Source organism: Phyllobates terribilis, unplaced genomic scaffold (genome assembly GCF_046119375.1).
Source record: "Phyllobates terribilis strain yellow unplaced genomic scaffold, ASM4611937v1 Scaffold_11__3_contigs__length_659146591, whole genome shotgun sequence".
Taxonomy (NCBI): Eukaryota; Metazoa; Chordata; class Amphibia; order Anura; family Dendrobatidae; genus Phyllobates; species Phyllobates terribilis.
This window is the reverse complement of record NW_027362771.1, coordinates 640,578,544-640,597,344: the sequence shown is the minus strand read 5'-3', so window position 1 is coordinate 640,597,344 and position 18,801 is coordinate 640,578,544. Positions and strand designations below refer to the sequence as shown.

The 18,801-nt window shown below is 41.8% G+C and overlaps 1 protein-coding gene across 1 annotated transcript; it reads left to right on the top strand.

Moving 5' to 3' along the window:
- The first annotated feature begins 17,437 nt into the window (after positions 1 to 17,437).
- Positions 17,438 to 18,385, top strand: LOC141167606 (olfactory receptor 5G29-like). The gene is made up of 3 exons (XM_073654991.1): positions 17,438 to 17,819; positions 17,895 to 18,140; positions 18,234 to 18,385. The coding sequence occupies exons 1-3, from the start codon at positions 17,438 to 17,440 to the stop codon at positions 18,383 to 18,385; spliced, it is 780 nt and encodes a 259-aa protein (XP_073511092.1).
- Positions 18,386 to 18,801: the final 416 nt, after the last annotated feature.

Here is an 18,801-nt window from a genome sequence, read left to right as displayed (position 1 = left end):
TTTTTCATTATGCCCTGGGGTATTTCCAGACAAAATAAAGTCAGGTGTAAAACAATAAATTAATAATGCACGTGTCTGGATCTCCGCACAGTCTGACCTGTTCTTTCTGATATCCCCCCCCCCGCACCATTTCCCAGACTGCTGAATCACCAGAGAGTGGGCTAATGTCATTTTGTCTTGTTGCCTAGGCTTCCCTATAATGCCCTGCAGCTATGACATCTAGAGGATTATCATAGCTTGTACAGTGGTGGTCCGTACCTGGGCCATCACAGGTCAGTAGGTCATAGCAGAGAACGATTTGCAAGGCAGATTAGCTTTCCATCTCCAGAGTCACTGGGGTAAGTCTCTCTTCTGCAGTGTGTAAGCTCTTATGGACAGGGGGGTCTACTTATTCCAGCTTTTATGATCAGCAGCGTCTTCTCTCTCTTCTGTAGGGTGGAATCTAAGCACTTATGGTCAGTGGAGTCAAATCTCTCTCCTGTAGGTGTAAGCTCTTATGGTCAGCGGGGTCCTCTCTCTCTTGTACAGTGCAAGATCTTATGGTCAGTGAGGTCTCATCTCTCCTGTAGAGTGCAAGCTCTTATGGTCAGTGGGGTCCTCTTTCTCTCCTGTAGAGTGTAAGCTCTTATGGTCAGTAGGGTCCTCTCTCTCCTGTAGAGTGTAAGCTCTTATGGTCAGTGGGGTCCTCTCTCTCTCCTGTAGAGTGTAAGCTCTTATGGTCAGTGGGGTCCTCTCTCTCTCCTGTAGAGTGTAAGCTCTTATGGTCAACAGGGTCCTCTTTCTCCTGTAGAGTGTAAGCTTTCATGATCAGTGGGATCCTCTCTGACCTGTAGAGTGTAATCTCTTATGGACAATGGTGTCCTCTCTCTCTACTGTAGAGAGTAAGCTCTTATGGTCAGTGGGGTCCTCTCTCTCTCCTACAGAGTGTAAGCTCATATGGTCAGTGGGGTCCCCTCTCTCCCCTGTAGAGTGTAAGCTCTTATGGTCAGTGGGGTCCTCTCTCTCTCTCCTGTAGAGTGTTAGATCTTATGATCACCGGGGTCCTCTCTCTCCTATAGAGTGTAAGCTCTTATGGTCAGTGGTGACTTATCTCTCTCCTGTAGAGTGTAAGCTCTTATGGTCAGTGGGGTCCTCTCTCTCTCCTGTAGAGTGTTAGCTCTTATGGTCAGTGGGGTCCTCTCTCTCCCCTGTAGAGTGTAAGCTCTTATGGTCGGTGGGGTCCTCTCTCTCTCCTGTAGAGTGTAAGCTCTTATGGTCAGTGGTGTCCTCTCTCTCTCCTGTAGAGTGTAAGCTCTTATGGTCAGTGGGGTCCCCTCTCTCTCCTGTAGAGTGTAAGCTCTTATGGTCAGTGGGGTTCTCTCTCTCTCCTGTAGAGTGTAAGCTCTTACGGTCCATGGGGTCTCTCTCTCCTGTAGAGTGTAAGCTCTTCTGATCAGAAAGATCTTCTCTCGTTCTCTCTCCCACACATGTATTTTCCGAGCAATTACAATTTTTCCAGTATTGAGATTTCGCCACAAATCAACTTTTGGGGGAAAATGTGCAAAGTCAATGAATTCAAATTTCAAAACATCTGCTCATATCTAATTCTAATGTCACAGCACATCATGATTTAATGGTGTATGTAATGACGTCATGACCTATCTTGTGATGTCACAACCTATCTTGTGATGTCACAAGTCTACTAGGTGCTAGAAGACCTGGTGCAGAGTGAAGAAGGGCAAAGAAGGTATCACGCGCTCTTGCGAAGTTGGAAGGCTGAACAGCGTGGAGAACCAAACAGCGGGAGGTGCTTGGTACAGATGAGCGGCAAAGTGAATATTATTTATTATCCCTTCTATTGCCTCTCTGTAATTCAGCAAAATGGCGGCCGTCTGGTCTCCATTTTGCTGAATTCACACGGAGTTCATTGCCAAATATTTGTATTCAGAAGAATTTAATTTTTTTGCAAAATTATACTCAAAATCAATTCTAACAGAATAAATTTGCTAATTTCTATTATGACCTGATGTTAGTATAAAATTATTTGCACTGATCGCCAACCCATATAGCACATGGTTGATTTCCTCCAAAAAATAGCTCCAGCCTCGTCCATATACTGTGCTTGGTATTGCAGCTCTTCTTCCTTTGAATGGAGTCACCCGTGGTGATGTCTTCTCCTAATGTTTGGACACATTCTAATTTCATGCAATTCATCCTTCTTTATCAGGGCATTCAAAGGATTAACAGATGGAGATCTGAGGTTCTGATGACCTTTATCATTAAATGGAGCTGCAGTTGGCATCTTCTGATTGCTTCGGCACACTTGCTTTGACCGAGCGATCAACAAATTTGACATGATGCCATTATCTGTCTATTATTTAAGATGGTATGCCTCCCGAATGATCAATTATGCATTGAATGACTGTTGACATCCCTGTTAGTGACATGCGCTGATTCATGTATATTATGAAACAGAATAAATAATAATAGTCTTCACACTGCTAGTACAACCCCTGGCAAAAATTATGGAATCACCGGGCTCGGAGGATGTTCATTCAGTTGTTTAATGTTGTTGAAAAAAAACAGATCAGATCACAGAAATGGCACAAAACTAAAGTAATTTCAAATGGCAACTTTAGGGCTTTAAGAAACTCTAAAAGAAATCAATATTAAAATTGTGGTACTCAGTAAGGGTACATTTTTTCAGACCAAGCAGAGGGAAAAAATTATGGAATCACTCAATTCTGAGAAAAAAATTATGGAATCATTCTGTAAATTTTCTTTTCCAAAACTAACTCCTGCATCAAATTAGAACTGTTCGTTCGTCTGCATCTAAAAAGGAGTGATCACACCTTGGAGAGCTGTTGCACCAAGTGGACTGACATGAAACATGGCTCCAACACGAGAGATGTTAATTTAAACAAAGGAGAGGATTATGAAACTCTTAAAAGAAGGTAAATCATCACGCAATGTTGCAAAAGATGTTGGTTGTTCACAGTCAGCTGTGTCTAAAATCTGGACCAAATACAAACATACTGGTAGACCAAGGAAGACATCAAAGCGTCAAAACCGCAAACTTAAAGCAATATGTCTCCAAAACAGGAAATGCACAACAAAAGAAATGAATGGGAGGAAACTGGAGTCAATGTCTGTGACAGAACTGTAAGAAAAAGCCTAAAGGAAATGGGATTTACATACAGAAAAGCTAAACATAAGCCATCATTAACACCTAAACAGAAAAAAACAAGGTTACAATGGGCTAAGGAAAAGCAATCGTGGACTGTGGATGACTGGATGAAAGTCATATTCAGTGATGAATCGCGAATCTGCATTGGGCAAGGTGATGATGCTGGAACTTTTGTTTGGGGCCGTTCCAATGAGATTTATAAAGATGACTGCATGAAGAGAACATGCAAATTTCCACAGTCATTGATGATATGGGGCTGCATGTCAGGTAAAGGCACTGGGGAGATGGCTGTCATTACATCTTCAATAAATGCCCAAGTTTACATTGATATTTTGGACTGTTTTCTTATCCCATCAATTGAAAGGATGTTTGGGGATGATGACATCATGTTTCAAGATTATAATGCATCCTGCCATAGAGCAAAAACTGTGAAAACATTCCTTGAAAGAAGACACATAAGGTCAATGTCATGGCCTGCAAATAATCCGGATCTCAATCCAATTGAAAATCATTGGTGGAAGTTGAAGAAAATGGTCCATGACAAGGCTCTAAGTTTCCGGTCTTGACGCTTTGATGTCTTCCTTGGTCTACCAGTATGTTCGCCTTTAACAACCTTCCCATGTTGTTTGTATTTGGTCCAGATTTTAGACACAGCTTACTGTGAACAACCAACATCTTTTGCAACATTGCGTGATGATTTACCTTCTTTTAAGAGTTAAATAATCCTCTCCTTTGTTTCAATTAACATATCTCATGTTGGAGTCCACTTGGTGCAACAGCTCTCCAAGGTGTGATCACTCCTTTTTAGTTGCAGACTAACTAGCAGATTTAATTTGATGCAGGTGTTAGTTTTGGAAATGAAAAGTTACAGGGTGATTCCATAATTTTTTCCTCCGAATTGTGTGATTCCACAATATTTTCCCTCTGCTTGGTTTGAAAAAAAATACCCTTACGGAGTACCAAATTTTTAATCTTGATTTATTTTAGTGTTTCTTAAAGCCCTAAAGTTGCCATTTGAAATGACTGTAGTTTTGTGCCATGTCTGTGATCTGCTTTTTTTCACCAACCCCTTTAAAGCCCATGACATACTAATACGCGTCTGTGCCCTGGGACTTAAGAGCCTGACCCATATTAGTACATCATCGCGATCGTGCGCGCACAGGCTGTGCGGTCCCACACCACTCCCAGCACATTAACCCCCACAATGCTGTGATCGAAGTCGATCACAGCATTGCGGTGGCTAACAGGAGGTGATCGCGATACTCACCTCCTCTTCCGGCCTTCAGCGCTGTCTGCCACGTCATGACAACATCCGGGTCACCAGACAGCCGGAAGATTTTTTGGTCATGCGCAGTGCATGACCAAACAATCTTCTCACTGTGCAGCGCTGACTGCCTGCATGGCACAGGGATGGTTCTCCATCCCTATGCTATGCTGGCGATCAGAATAAAAAAAGTGAAAGTCCCAGAGTGGGACAAAGTAAAAAGGTAAAAAAACTCTCAGAAAGTGAAAAAAAATAAAAATTGTAAAAATATTTAAAAAAAATAATCCACCAAAAATAAAAATATAATGTACCCATCAATAAATATTATTATGAAAAAAAACAAAAAAACAATAAAAGTACACATATTTGGTATCGCCGCATCCGTAACGACATGACCTATAAAACTGTCCCACTAGTTAAACCCTTTAGTGAACACGGTAAAAAAAAATAACAAACGAAGCAAAAAACAATGCTTAAACATCATTCCGCCATACAGCTCCATAATCCGAAAAATCAAAAAGTTATAGCTCTCAGAATAAAGTGCTGCAAAAAAATATTTTTTTCTATAAAATAGCTTTTATTGTGTAATAGCGCCAAAACATAGAAAAACAATATAAATGTGGTACCGCTGCAAATGTACTGACACGAAGAATAAAGCTACCTTATCAATTTTACCACACGCGGAATAGAATAAAAATTAAAAAAAAAAAAAAAACAATTCCTGAATTGTTGGTTTTTGCTTATTCTGCCTCCCAAAAGCTGGAATAGAAAGTGATCAAAAAATGTCATGTGCCTGAAAATGGCACCAATAAAAATGTCAAATCATCCCGCAAAAAACAAGCCATCACATGACTCTGTCGGCCAAAATATGGAAAAATTATAGCTCTCAAAATATGGGGATGCAAAAACTAGATTTTACAAAATATGTGTCTTTTAGTGTGTGACAGCTGTCAATCACAAAAACCCGATATCATTCTGGTATCTCTGTAGTCGCACCGACCCGAAGAATAAGGTCGTCTAATCACTTATACCGCACGAGGAACGTCGTAAAAAATAAACGCTAGGGCTGGGGTTGGGGTTAGGGTTGTGCTAATGTTAGGGCTGGGGTTGGGGTTTCGGTTGTGCTAATGTTAGGGTTGGGGTTAGGGTTGTTTTTTTTTCAAAAGTAAAAAAAAAAAAAAGATGACGATATGGCAACTAGTGTTGAACGCAAGTGCTCGCTACTTGAGTTTGCATCGGGTACTCGGGTATGCATTGAGTATCGCGGGTGCTCAAGTCTCCGTCCCATATGCTTCGCGGCCAAAAAAACCTCGCTACTTCCCTTCCGAGCCCTGCCGCGCGCCTAAACAGTGGTTTTCCCACACATATGGGGTAACTTCTAACTCAGGAGAAATTGCACAACAAACTGCATGGTGCAATTTCTCCTGTTACCCTTACAAAAATGCAAAAATGGGGGCTGAAAAATATTTTTGTGTGAAAAATGTGAAAATTTTATTTTTGCGGATCAAAGTTATAAACTTCTGTGAAGCACCTTGGGTTTCAAGGTGCTCATCACACATCTAGATAAGTTCCCAGAGGGGTCTAGTTTCCAAAATGGTGTCACCTGTGGGGGGTTTCTACTGTTTAGGCACATCAGGAGCTCCCCAAATGCAACATGTCGTCCGCTAATTATTCAAGCAAATTTTACATTCAAAAAGTCAAATGACGCTCCTTCCCTTCCGAACCCTGCCGTGTGCCCAAACAGTAGTTTTCCCCCACATATGGGGTATCTACTTACTCAGGAGAAACTCACCATAGGTATGTGGCATCGGACCACGGCCGTAGACCAGTAATGCTCTCCCTCACACTCTTCCTGCACCACTGCTACCGTATGTCTTTATCCAAATAAAGATTGCATCCCTCATTCCTATGGTGAGTGCTACCTTTCTTCTATTCACTTACTGCATCTCCATCTGCTGGGTTGGCTGTAGCAGAATAGGTATCTGTCCTAATTATACTACAACCCCTACATGGATTCTTGGTATTAGCACCGCGGACCCTAGGCTGTTGATCCTGCAGGAAATCTCTCCTGAGGACGTCTGCTCTGGATGTACGAGCCCTGGCACCAGCGTAACTCTTTCATAGACTTTTCTCAGAAGATGGAGACCCAACCAGGTGTGTACTGTTCACATTTCCCTAAATTGGTGCCTGACACCACCAAAGTGGCATCAATTTCAATAGAGTAGAACTAGTATAATGGGGACTGACAACTCTTCCACTACAGCCAACCCAGCAGATGGAGAGACCCAACCAGGAGAGTTCACATTTCCAAAAATTATTGTTAACATCTACAGCAGCAGCAACAGAAGGCACAGAAGCCATGAGAAAGATATCACAGACTGCAATTACGCGAGATCAATGCAGCACGCTAAGAAGTAGAACATCGCCTATTCTGTACAGTCTGCAGTTGGGGTGCAAAAGTCCTTGGAGATCCATGACTTGTTCATCTTGATGGAAGTTTTGCGGTCTACACTTTCAGGGTATATCCGGCTGCGCTTCTCTGTCAGGACACCCCCAGGAGCTCTGAATCCATGTTCTGAGAGATTGTTGGCTGCCCAGCATGATAACACCTTCAAGGCGTGACAGGCAAGCTCAAGCCACTCATCCATTTTTGAAGACCAAAATGTAAAAGGTAAAAGGGTCTAAACCCTTCCTGATGGTGTTTATATTGAGCTCTAGATAGTCCTCCATCATCGTCTGCAGTCGTTCACCACGTGTTAGACTTGTACTCTGTTGTGCTGGTGCACGAGCTGGTGTACAAAATGTGTGAATGGACTCACAGAAATTGCTTCTGCCACTTACTCTGCTGCTGCTGGTAATGTTTTGGCATTGATGAATTGACGTGGCAGAGATTTGACATGTACAGCTGCGATGCACTCTGTATGTCTCACTGTTATCTTGGGGAAAACTTCTCTTAAAGTTGTGTAAAAGCTTGTTTCGATACTCCAGCATTCATGGGTCCCTTTCCAGAGTGGGAAGCACCTGGTACAATGTACTCTTATAAAGTGGATCTAACAGTCATCAGCTCTATTTTGAATCATAACTATACAGGGATCATGTTGCAGATAGTGCAGCAAGAAGGCACTCATATGTTGGGCTCTTACCATTCGTGTTGTTGTCTGGGTAACACTGATGCTTGTTTCCTCCGTCTCCTCCCGCCAACCACGAACCACAGAGAGGGGATGATTATTCTCTTTATCCCCTGACTGTTGCTCATCCATCACCTGTTCCTCCTCCATTTCTTCCTCGTCTCTTGTACCTTCACTAACAGTTTGTCTGGTATCACCATCCCCCCTCAATCTCAGTAATCCACCCTCCCTTGGCACCCGCCTGTGTGGCGACAGTCTGGAGCTTTGAGACATTGTTATCCCTTTCGCATCCTCCTCTTCTTCTGGGACCATAACCTCGTGCCGCAGGTTATTCAAAGTCTGCTCCATCATGTATATGACCGTAACAGTGATGCTGATGATGGCATTGTCAGCGCTAAACATCTTAGTAGCTATTCCAAAACTGTGCAGAAGGGTGCAGAGGTCCTTAATCTGTGCCCACTCCACAAACATGATATGTCCCACATCCATTTTGCACGGCTATACAACATGACATACTGCGTCATGGCTCATTGCTGCTGCTACAGTCACTGCAACATGTGCAGAGTGGAATTCCACCATGTCGACAACGCAGATGAACCTGTTAACTGACATTATCAATGCACGTCAATAATGTGAGGCATGCGAATGGCAGAAGTGAGCACACAGCTTCCGTGCTTTCTGCAGCAGCTGATCCAGGCCAGGATAGTGGCAGAGAAATCGCTGTTCCACCAGGTTGAGGATGTGAGCCATGCAAAGTACATGTGTGAGCTCCCCTCGGCATAGGGCCGTCATCAGGTTTGCACCATTATCGCACACGGCCTTCCCTGGCTCTAGGTTCAGCAGAGACAGTCATTGCTTAAACTCAGCCTGGAGAGCTGCCCACAACTCTTCAGCTGTATGACTACGAACTCAAAGGAATATTAATTTTAAAACTGCCTAATTGCGGTGAGCCCTGACTGCGAAGTACAGAGGACAGTGTTTATTCACTCTGCTCTGTTGAATGCATGTCACGTTAAGGCAGAGGTTGAGTGTGCAGGTGGGGGCCCTAGAGAAGGTGGAGGAGGCAGAAGCAGTGGAGGAAGTGTGAAATACACAGGTATGTTCTGCAAGCCTTGGAGATTCCAAGATTGTGGAGCAACCCTTCCCCGCCTGTCCCCACAGCTTTTAGTGTCACCCAGTGCCCAGTCAGCGAGATGTAACGCCCTTGGCCATGGTTACTCGTCCTGTTGTCTGTGGTGAAATCCACTCTGGTAGACATAGATTTAGTCAAGGAAAGAGTGATGTTGTCTGTGACATGATGGTGTAGCATAGGCAAAGCTTTCTCAGAGAAGTAATGGCGACTGGGTAACTGGTACTGGGGGACTGCGGTGGCCATCAGCTTTTGGAAACCATCTGTATCTACCAGGCGGAATGGCAGCATTTCTGTGGACAACAGATTGGAGATGGTAGAGTTCGACCTCTTAGCTTTCTCATGTGTAGGATGAAACAATCTTTTACGCAACAGCAATCGTGGGTCCGAGGGCTGGTTGCAGTGCTGAGAGTGAGCGGAGTACGGTGAACTGGACAAACTGCTGGACCGTGAGTGAGGTGCAGGCAGAGATGTTATAGTGGATTGAGAAAGATGTGGTGTACTCGGTGAAACAAACACAGCAGGCAAGTCAGCTTCCGTTACAGTTGAGAGGCTCTCACTCAGATTGACTGGAGCGGGTAAAGAACCGGAGGTTCTGCATTGGAGACCTGCGTGACAATTCTTGGCACGGTAACAGAGGAGGAGGAAGAAGCTGCAGATGCGGTCGGTGGGGCGGCTGATAGTTGTTGAGGTCCGCTTTTTATCTTAATGAGATTGCCAGAGTAACGCATGTTGATTGCGCATGTGAAGGTTCATGTATGTAGTAGTCAAATATTAAACTTTTTCCCTCTACTATGTTGTTTCTTGCAAAGATGGCAAATAATGTGATTTAGCTCATCCTTTGCATTGTCAAAAATGGACCAGGCTAGGCAATCCTTGCCGCCCCTGCGAGCAGCAGACTCAAGGACGCGGTGCTCCTTGTGCATGCACCACTCAGTGTCTGCGCCTTAAGACGCAATGTAAACTCCTCGTCTTCCTTCTCTTCCACCTCCTGAAATGAGCTACTCAGCTGCCTGCCTCTAGGTTCACACCACGTGGGATCTACAACCTTTTCATCATCCAATGTGTTATCCCATTCTTCGCCCTGAGAATAACCCTCCTCCTTTTGTTGCCCTGACAGCACAGTACAGTCCGTATGAGCCTCAGGTATGAGTCTTATAAGGATCACCTCCCTCCCCAGTGGTTAACGTCTGGTGACGAGGGTCAGGAACCTGCTCGAACCCTATTCTGTCCTGCCCCAAATCCAACCCAAAAAAATTTTGGGCATCGGTGCAGATTCTTTCCTCCTCTTGATTCTGTGATTCTTTGGAGTACACTTCTGATGCCCATGGCATAGAATGTGTGAACAGTTCTGCAGACTCACCCATCTGTGGTTCCCACAGTCAGTGTGAATGAGGCTTGTATAACAAAGAAGATATGCTCCAAACATTTTCAAACTGAGATGTCCGCTACTTTATCACGTTGGTAACAGAAGAAAATATTTTTTAGTGTGGATGACGCCAGTATAACAGAGAAGACATGCTTAAAACAATTTCAAACTGAGATCTCATCTACTGCATCACTTTAATAACAGAAGAAAATGTTTTTTTTTGTGGATGAGACCTGTATAATAGAAGAGATATACTCTAAACAATTTCAAACTGCTATCTCCCCTACTGTATCATGTTAGTAACAGAGGAAAATATTTTTTTAGTGTGGATGAGGCCTGTATAAGAGAGAAGATATGCTCCAAACAATTTCAAACTGAGATTTTCTCTACTGTATCATGTTATTAACTGAAAAAAAGTATTTTTTTAGTGTGGATTAGGCCTGCATAACATAGAAGATATGCTCCAAATAATTTCAAACTCAGATTTAGCATTCTGTATTACCTTTGTCACACAAAAAAATAGTATTTCTAACTCTGTGTGAGTTCGACATACAGCTGAATTTCACCGCCACAAAATGACAAGGTGGGCTATGACTTGCTGTATCACATTAGTCCCAGAAAAAAATAGTTATTTTTACTCTGCATACAGCTGAATTTCACTGCCACAAAATAATAATGTGGGCTATAACTTGCTGTATCACGTTAGTTCCAGAAAAAAAAATATTTTTTTTTTACTCTGCATGAAGCTGAATTTCTCTGCCATAAAGTGACAAGGTGGGCTATGGCTTGCTGTATCATGTTAGTCACAAAAAAAACATTTTTTTTCACTCTGCATATAGCTAAATTTCACCACCACAAAATGACAAGGAGGGCTATGATTTGCTGTATCACGTTAGTCCCAGAAAAAAACAGATTTTTTTACTCTGCATACAGCTGAATTTCACCACCATAAAATGACATGGTGGTCTATGGCTTGCAGTATCACATTAGTCACAGAAAAAAATAGATTTTAAAGGTGTACTTGTACATGGAGCACAATAGAAACAATGCACAAAAGACTTCTATGAATTGTGTCCTGCTGTCTTTATCTGGACCTCACTAATGGCACAAGAAAAAAAAAATCAGCTGGAAGATCGATTTCACAGCCACACAGGACACTAGCTATCTAAACTATCTGAATAAGAAGCAATCACAAAGCTAACTAGATGAAATCTCTCAATATCCAGGAGCAGACCAGGAGAATTCTCTCTGTAATGTTATAATCACAAAATGGCGCTAAAACAACATGTCCGCTCTTTATATAGAGAGAGACACGTGATTTCAGCATCCAATGGCACAAGCCCTTGTTTCTGGACATTGCGGATGGTTCCTGCGCCCAGATTGGTTAGCTGCAATTTGCACACATAAAGTTAGGAAAAAAAAAGATTACAAGCATACTCGTGTTTCCGATCGCAAATATGAATGTGCCATATTCGTGCCAAATTTGAAACTGGCGATCATTTTTTGAGCATATTCACTCATCGCTATCCACAAATTGTTTCCTACTTCTCCTTTGCTATCTCTAAGGACTTCTATTACCGCTTGCTGTTCCTCGCTCATGCTCTTCCGGCCACTGGACATCTGGTCATGAAGGTGAAAACAGGCTTGAGGGAGAAGGGGTTAACTGTTTTACCTTTTACTGAATTTATTGTCTGTATTTGTCACCGCTTTATTGTAAAGTGCTGCGGAATATGATGGCGCTATATAAATAAAATTATTATTATTATTTATTATAAAGTCAATTGTTACTATTTTTTTCTGGTGCATTCCTATGCACCACTTCCCACTAAAAACAGAGTAAACAGTTCATGGTTTCTTCATTCTTTCGTCTTCCTCCTCCTCCACCATATCAACCGGGTCATCAGGCAGCCCTCATGCATAAACCTTTATAGGGTCATCATTCAAAATCTTTAGAGGGTAATCATGCTGCCCTCACTCAAAATGTTTAGAGGGTTATCAAGCAGCCCTCATTCAAGAATTTCTCTTATATATACACTGTGTTCCAAATTATTATGCAAATAATATTTTCTCAGATTTTCCAAAATTCCCTATATGAATTGCAGTCATTGTAATTTTCCAGTCAAATAACTATTAGAGTACAATTGAAAGGTTTTTGTACAAACTGCCTATGATAACAGTATATTTTTTTAAAAATAAAACACTCAAACTGCGCTCTAAATGCATGTTCCAAATTATTATGCACAGCAGAGTTTTCAACCTTTTCATTTTAATAAAGACCAAAAAAATGGTCATTTGTGAAATTATAAGCATTAGGAGGTTATTACACACTGAAATCAAACAGTTTTCAACTCAAAACTTTATTCTAGGTGATGTTACATTTGCACATAGGACCCCTTGTTCGAAAGGAGCTTCTGAACTCTCTCGTCCATTGAATTTGTCAGGTTTTGGATGGTTTCTGCTTCAATTGTTTTGCATGAGGACAGAATACCCTCCCAGAGCTGTTGCTTAGATGTGAACTGCCTCCCGCCATCATAGACACTCCTTTTGATGATGCTCCAGAGGTTCTGAATGGGGTAGAGGTCAGGGGAGCATGGGGGTCACACCATAAGTTTGTCCCCTTTAATGCCCATAGCAGCCAGAGATGCAGATGTGTTATGTGCAGCATGAGACGGGGCATTATCATGCATGAAATGATCTCTATGATCCAGATGGATGGAGTGGAGGATGGCTGGTTGATGGACACCCCATGCAAACACGGCTACGGCGCTAACAAGGAGGAGGTGGAGTAATGTTTTGGGCTGGAATCACGGGGAGAGAGATTGTCGGCCCTTTTAGAATCCCTTAAGGGGTAAAGATGAACTCCATAATGTATGTTGAGTTTCTCAAACAGCACTTCCTGCCATGGTTCAAGAAGAAGAACCGTGCATTTCGCAGCAAGATCATTTTCATGCGTGATAAACCTTCCAAAACCTGACAAATTCAATGGACGAGAGAGTTCAGAAGCTCCTTTCGAACAAGGGGTCCTATGTGAAAATGTAACATCACCTAGAATAAAGTTTTGAGTTGAAAACTGTTTGATTTCAGTTTGTAATAACCTGCTAATGCTTATAATTTCAAAAATTACAATTTTTTTGTTCTTTATTAAAATGAAAAGGTTGAAAACTCTGCTGTGCATAATAATTTGGAACATGCATTTTGAGGGCAGTTTGAGTTTTTTATTTTTTTTAAATATACTGTTATCATAGGCAGTTTGTACAAAAACCTTTCAATTGTACTCTAATAGCTAGCTGGAAAATTACAATGACTGCAATTCATAGGTAATTTGGGAAAAGCCTATGCACTAAGTGCAAGGGCTGAAAACATTTACCCCTAGGGTGGTATATATATATATATATATATATATATATATATACATATGTATATATATATATATATATATATATATATACCCCCCTAGGGGTAAATGTTTTCAGCCCTTGCACTTAGTGCATAGGCTTTACCAGTCTAGGAGTCCTATTCCTTAAAAATGGTAAAAAATATATTTTCTGATGCCCTCCTCTGCGTGTCTTTCAAGGTGTATTGCAGTCCCTACTTCTTATTTTTGGCAGTTCTTGCATTTAGTTCATATGCTTTACCAGACTAGAAGTCCCATTACCTAACAATTGTAACAGAATGTGTATGAGGCCCTCATTTATGTCTAATCCAGGGAGTATCGAGTCCATCTTCCTTCTAACTTTTGGCAGTTCTTGCTTTGTGACTTTCAGAGTCCCTCCTTCATAAATTAAACAGGTTGTGTCCGATCATGTCACACACCACATGCCCAGATAAGGTTGTAAAATGTAAAAATTACATTTACCGGTGACTGCCATTGGGTGTAGCTTTATTTATCCCTCTAGTATGTCATCTTCTGTAATCATAGGCAATGGGGAAATAAGGTGAGAGATAGCCCGTCTATGAAGGTGTGGAGAAGGTGATTTTTTTTGTTTTTATTTTCGCTTTCTAATTTTGCCTTATATACAAGTCATTATACAGGAAACAATGTTTCCTGACATTTTTTCCTGTAAAATCCATTTTATCTTTGTTTTTTTATGTTTTACTGTCAGTCTGTAAAAGTGACGTAATACTTGTATGACGCGCCCCCTGGGCCAGTGCTGTTTGGGGAATACCCGGAGCCGGATCAGATGGGGGTTGTAGTCTCCGAGTGGCGGCGACCCGGTCCGTGCCCAGGGTGTCAAACTCAGTGTGTGGCAGTCTTGATAGATGTTATTGATGTTCTTAGTGTCGACTACGCCACCCGTTGGTTTGCGGTCAAAAGGCCGCCGCTGCAGAAGGGTCCGCTGAGGCTGGTGGTATGCGTGCAGCTGTGGTAGTATAACCCCCAACGGGAGGGGTATAGCCTCAGGGGGTCAAATGTAGAGGATGGTGGTTGTGAAGGTGCAGGATGATCAAGCAAGAAGACTCAGAGTCGGGCTGTGCAGTTCAGGGGTTTTTACTTACGGGTGTTCTTATGGTCACTCTGGCCTGAAGCGACCACCCGAGCCGTGCTGCGTCCACCAGGTCCTGGACTCGGCCAACCCCCAAGCAATTCTGGAGCGTGGTCTTGAGCTCCTGTCTGACTTTCCCTCTCTTCTGGCCGTTCTCACCAGGGATCCACTTATGTCCGGCTCCCTCGGGTCTCTTGGTGGGTACACCTCTTCTGGGTTCCCTGACCCTATACTTGGTATGCCTTCCTAGTGGATTTAGTGAGGGTCGTGGCAGATCCTGCCCACGACCTCCGGTCTCTGGCTGAGGATTAGTGGCCTCCACCAGCTTGGGATCCGGTACCCTGGGTGCCAACCCTTCACCCTTCTGTTTGTATTCTGGGGTCTTGGGGTTCCTTCTTCTTCTCTCTGGGTCCTTCTGACTCCTCTCTCTCTCTCAGACTTGGCCTTGGAGCTGGGACCAGCCGGAACCACAACTCCCTGTCAGCCCTTCTGGCTGAGCTTCTCTGCTCTGCTCCTCTGACTCCACAAAGACTGACTCACTCTACAAAAGACCCTGTCCTAAGATGGTGCCCACCTTATATACTCCCTCTATGTGTGAGCTCAGGTGACCAGCACCCAATGAGCTCCTAGCATTACCCAGACTGCTCCCCCTATCTGCCCCTACACTACTGGGATGTTCCACCCCCCTCCCACTCCAGCCAGGGACAGACACTATCGTACCTGCACATATACTGGTGGGAGTACCGTCGGTCTGTCCCCCGGAAATGGGATGTATGTAGTGTATGCAGCTATCTGAGCTCAGTTCCACACTCCATCCTTACCCGAGAGTGGAATACCACACCTCTGGCTTGAGGTGTAATACCCCTGTAGCAGCCGAGTCCTCAGGGTGCTACATGTACATGGAGCACAATAGAAACACTGTTCCTAGCAGCGACATGTGAGTCAGAGATGAGCGCTGTGTTTTTCTGGCCATAGAGCCCTGCTGTTAGGGTCTTCTGGAAAAATTATTGAGTTTCCCATTGACTTCTATTATACTCTGTACTCAAGTCGAGTCCTAGTGTCCTACCTGCTCGATTCGAGTACCAAGCACTCAAGCATTTTAGTGCTCGCTCATCACTATTCATAAGTGCGTAATATAATAAATTCATATTAAATATAGGTGTCTAGTAACAAAGAAAATAATATAATTATATAATTAACCCTAGAACGCATACCTGCGGCATGCCAGGCCCGCCCTTTGAATTGTTGTATGTGAAAAAGTAGATTATTATGGTCATGCGTTCTAGGGTTAATACTGAAAGAATATTGCACAGTGCAAAAAAGTATCAAAGTCCAATATTAGGGAACTGGAAAATTTCAATGAACCCATAAGACACTAAAGATATGATACTAACCGGAGAGACACACCACAACCCCCTCACACCACCCCAACGCACTTTTCGCTTCTGCTTCGTCAGAGAATGAAGTGGAGGGAAAGTGGCTGATTTAAACAGGGCATTAACACTTGTAATTAATTACAATCTAGGAGGTCACATTACAGGATGCTGCCAAGTACACATTTGCATGAGACAATTCCCACGTCAGTGGCCCGGCGCTAGTCACTGAGGTGAAAAGTGGGCCACAGTTTATGACGCGATGCCAAGAGAGGCAACGAGAGAATGAGCCAGGCGAATGTGCCCAGCAGAGCACGAAGACCTCGTAGCCATATTGAAAAATTCAACATGTGGCCAATATGCCGGCTGCCTTCAGAATAAATAAAATAAATTTAAATGAAAGATCAAACAATGTAAAAATAGGAAATATAAAGGAAACATATAAAGGCATATGGAGATATAAACCATGGGTGGTTTTGGTGATGGAGTGTTAAAATGCAAATATATGGAAATTAAGGTTAGAATGAAGCTTAAAAGAATGATAACTAAAGTGTGTAAAATTGTAAATTATGCAAATGAAGACGACAAAAAGGTGAAGTGTGATCTAATTGACTCTGAGCGATACAGTGTAAAAGTGTAAAAATGGGGTGAAAAATAAAAATGCAGATGATATAGAAAAAAACAAATAGTGGAACAGGTGAGTAAGTGGAAGAGATGCAGCTGAGAATATTGAGAAATCAATGCTGTACTAACGCATATACCAAAATTAAAAAAAAGCAAATTAGTTCTATTTTATCTTTTTTTTTTAAAGTTGCTGATATGTAAAAAATGACAAAACATTGCAATTACATTTTTTACAACACGTGGGAGATGATATAGTTGTTTGAATATAATTCCCTGCGGCGTTTCCATTTATTTGTGTGATTGCTTTTGGTAATATTCTCATGAGGTTTGCTTGACTATAAAACCACGTCCCGCACCGTAGTATTTGTATTCCAGGAGGGATTCTGTAAAGAAGGACATCACATTGTTTTCAAGAAATTTTTTCCATTTAATTTTCATCAACCAAAACTTGATATTTTGATCTTGTTGGTTAAAGTCTTATATTCGGCTTTTGACGATTGGGATAAAAAGCGATAAACTGGATGAGACAACAACAAAAATAGTGAAAATCTTCTAAAACTCAAGAAATAGTTTATCCATATAATTACTTTTCTCTGTATCCTAATTTCTGGGTTCTTGGAAGATTTGAAGCTTTACCATCTATAATCAGACATGTTTTGTTCATAAATCTTTGATGAGAAAGCAACCACGACAACTAGAGACACAAGGTAACAAAGATTGCACATTCCAATAATTACGACTTTAAACAATGTAACCTTTCATAAAATGTGTTTTCTTCACCATTATGTGTTATTCACCATGTAGTTGGGTTCAGTGATAATCATGGTTGGTTCATGACCACAAGACCCTCAAATTTTCATGTCTTCACCTGACATTACATTTATTTTACACTCTTTGAAGATGATTCCAGGACTGAATCTGTCATCAGTAAATGAGTTCTTCATTGTAGGCTTCGAGTATCTTCATAATTTTCGTATTGCATTCTTTATAGTCCTTCTTCTGATCTACATGGCCACCTTAGCTGGGAACTTATTGATCATCTCATTAGTGTCCACCACTCCTTGTCTCCAGACCCCAATGTACATTTTCCTCAGCCAGCTATCCCTTTCAGATATCATACTTACCTCAACCATATGCCCAAACACTCTGCTAGTCATTTTTAATGATGGCTCCACGATCTCAAAGATTGGCTGCATAACTCAGTTATTCATATTTTCAATGTCCATGGTAACCGAGTGCCTTCTTCTAACGGTCATGTCCTTTGACAGATATGTCGCCATCTGTAAACCAATGCAGTACATTACTACTATAAATTGTACCTTCTGTCTTCAATTAATTGCCTTTTGTTGGGCTTCAGGTTCTCTTGCCACCATCCTAGTCACTATCTTGATCGTAAGTCTTGACTTTTGTGGCTCAAATATTGTTGTGAACCATTTCTTCTGTGATTATGGACCTCTTTTGCAACTCTCCTGCTCAGATACATCTCTTCTGGAAACAGTAGTAATAATTATAACCACCAATGAAACCATTATTGAAACTGTGTTTATCTTCTCTACGTATGTCTGCATTGTTCGCTCCATACTGAAAATATCAACAACCACTGGTAAGGAGAAAGCCTTCTCCACGTGCTCCTCCCATCTGATTGTAGTTTGCATGTGTTATGGATCACTGATTGCCATCTATGTGTCTCCATCAGGAAAAAAAACATCTACCATGAACAAAATCTTGTCCTTACTTTACACTGTGGTGACACCTTTATTAAACCCCATCATCTACAGCCTGAAGAACCTGGAAATCCGAATCACCATCATGAAACGATTCAACAAGCTGAGGCAAATCTTAACATGAGATCTCAATTTACAAATATACATAAGGATAAGGGCAATATGATGAACTACACTGTGTGCAGAATTATTAGGCAAGTTGTATTTTAGAGGATTATTTTTATTATTGATCAACAACTCTGTTCTCAATCAACCGAAAAGACTCATAAATATCCAAGCTTAATATTTTTGGAAGTTGGAGTGGGTTTTTTTTAGATTTGGCTGTCTTAGGAGGATATCTGTTTGTGCAGGTAACTATTACTGTGCAGAATTATTAGGCAACTTAATATAAAACAAATATAATCCCATCTCACTTGTTTATTTTCAAGAGATAAACCAATATCAGTGCACAAAATTTAGAAATTAACATTTCTGACATGCAAAACCAAAAACCAAAAAAATTAGTGATCAATATAGCCACCTTTCTTTATGATGACACTC

What these genes read in the sequence shown, in the direction of transcription:
- LOC141167606 (XM_073654991.1), top strand. Translation starts at nt 17,438, where the DNA reads ATGATTCCAGGACTGAATCTGTCATCAGTAAATGAGTTCTTCATTGTA. An exon ending in TGACAGATATGTCGCCATCT is followed by an intron (nt 17,820 to 17,894) that starts GTAAACCAATGC and finishes GTTGGGCTTCAG; the next exon opens with GTTCTCTTGCCACCATCCTA. An exon ending in GAAAATATCAACAACCACTG is followed by an intron (nt 18,141 to 18,233) that starts GTAAGGAGAAAG and finishes TGTCTCCATCAG; the next exon opens with GAAAAAAAACATCTACCATG.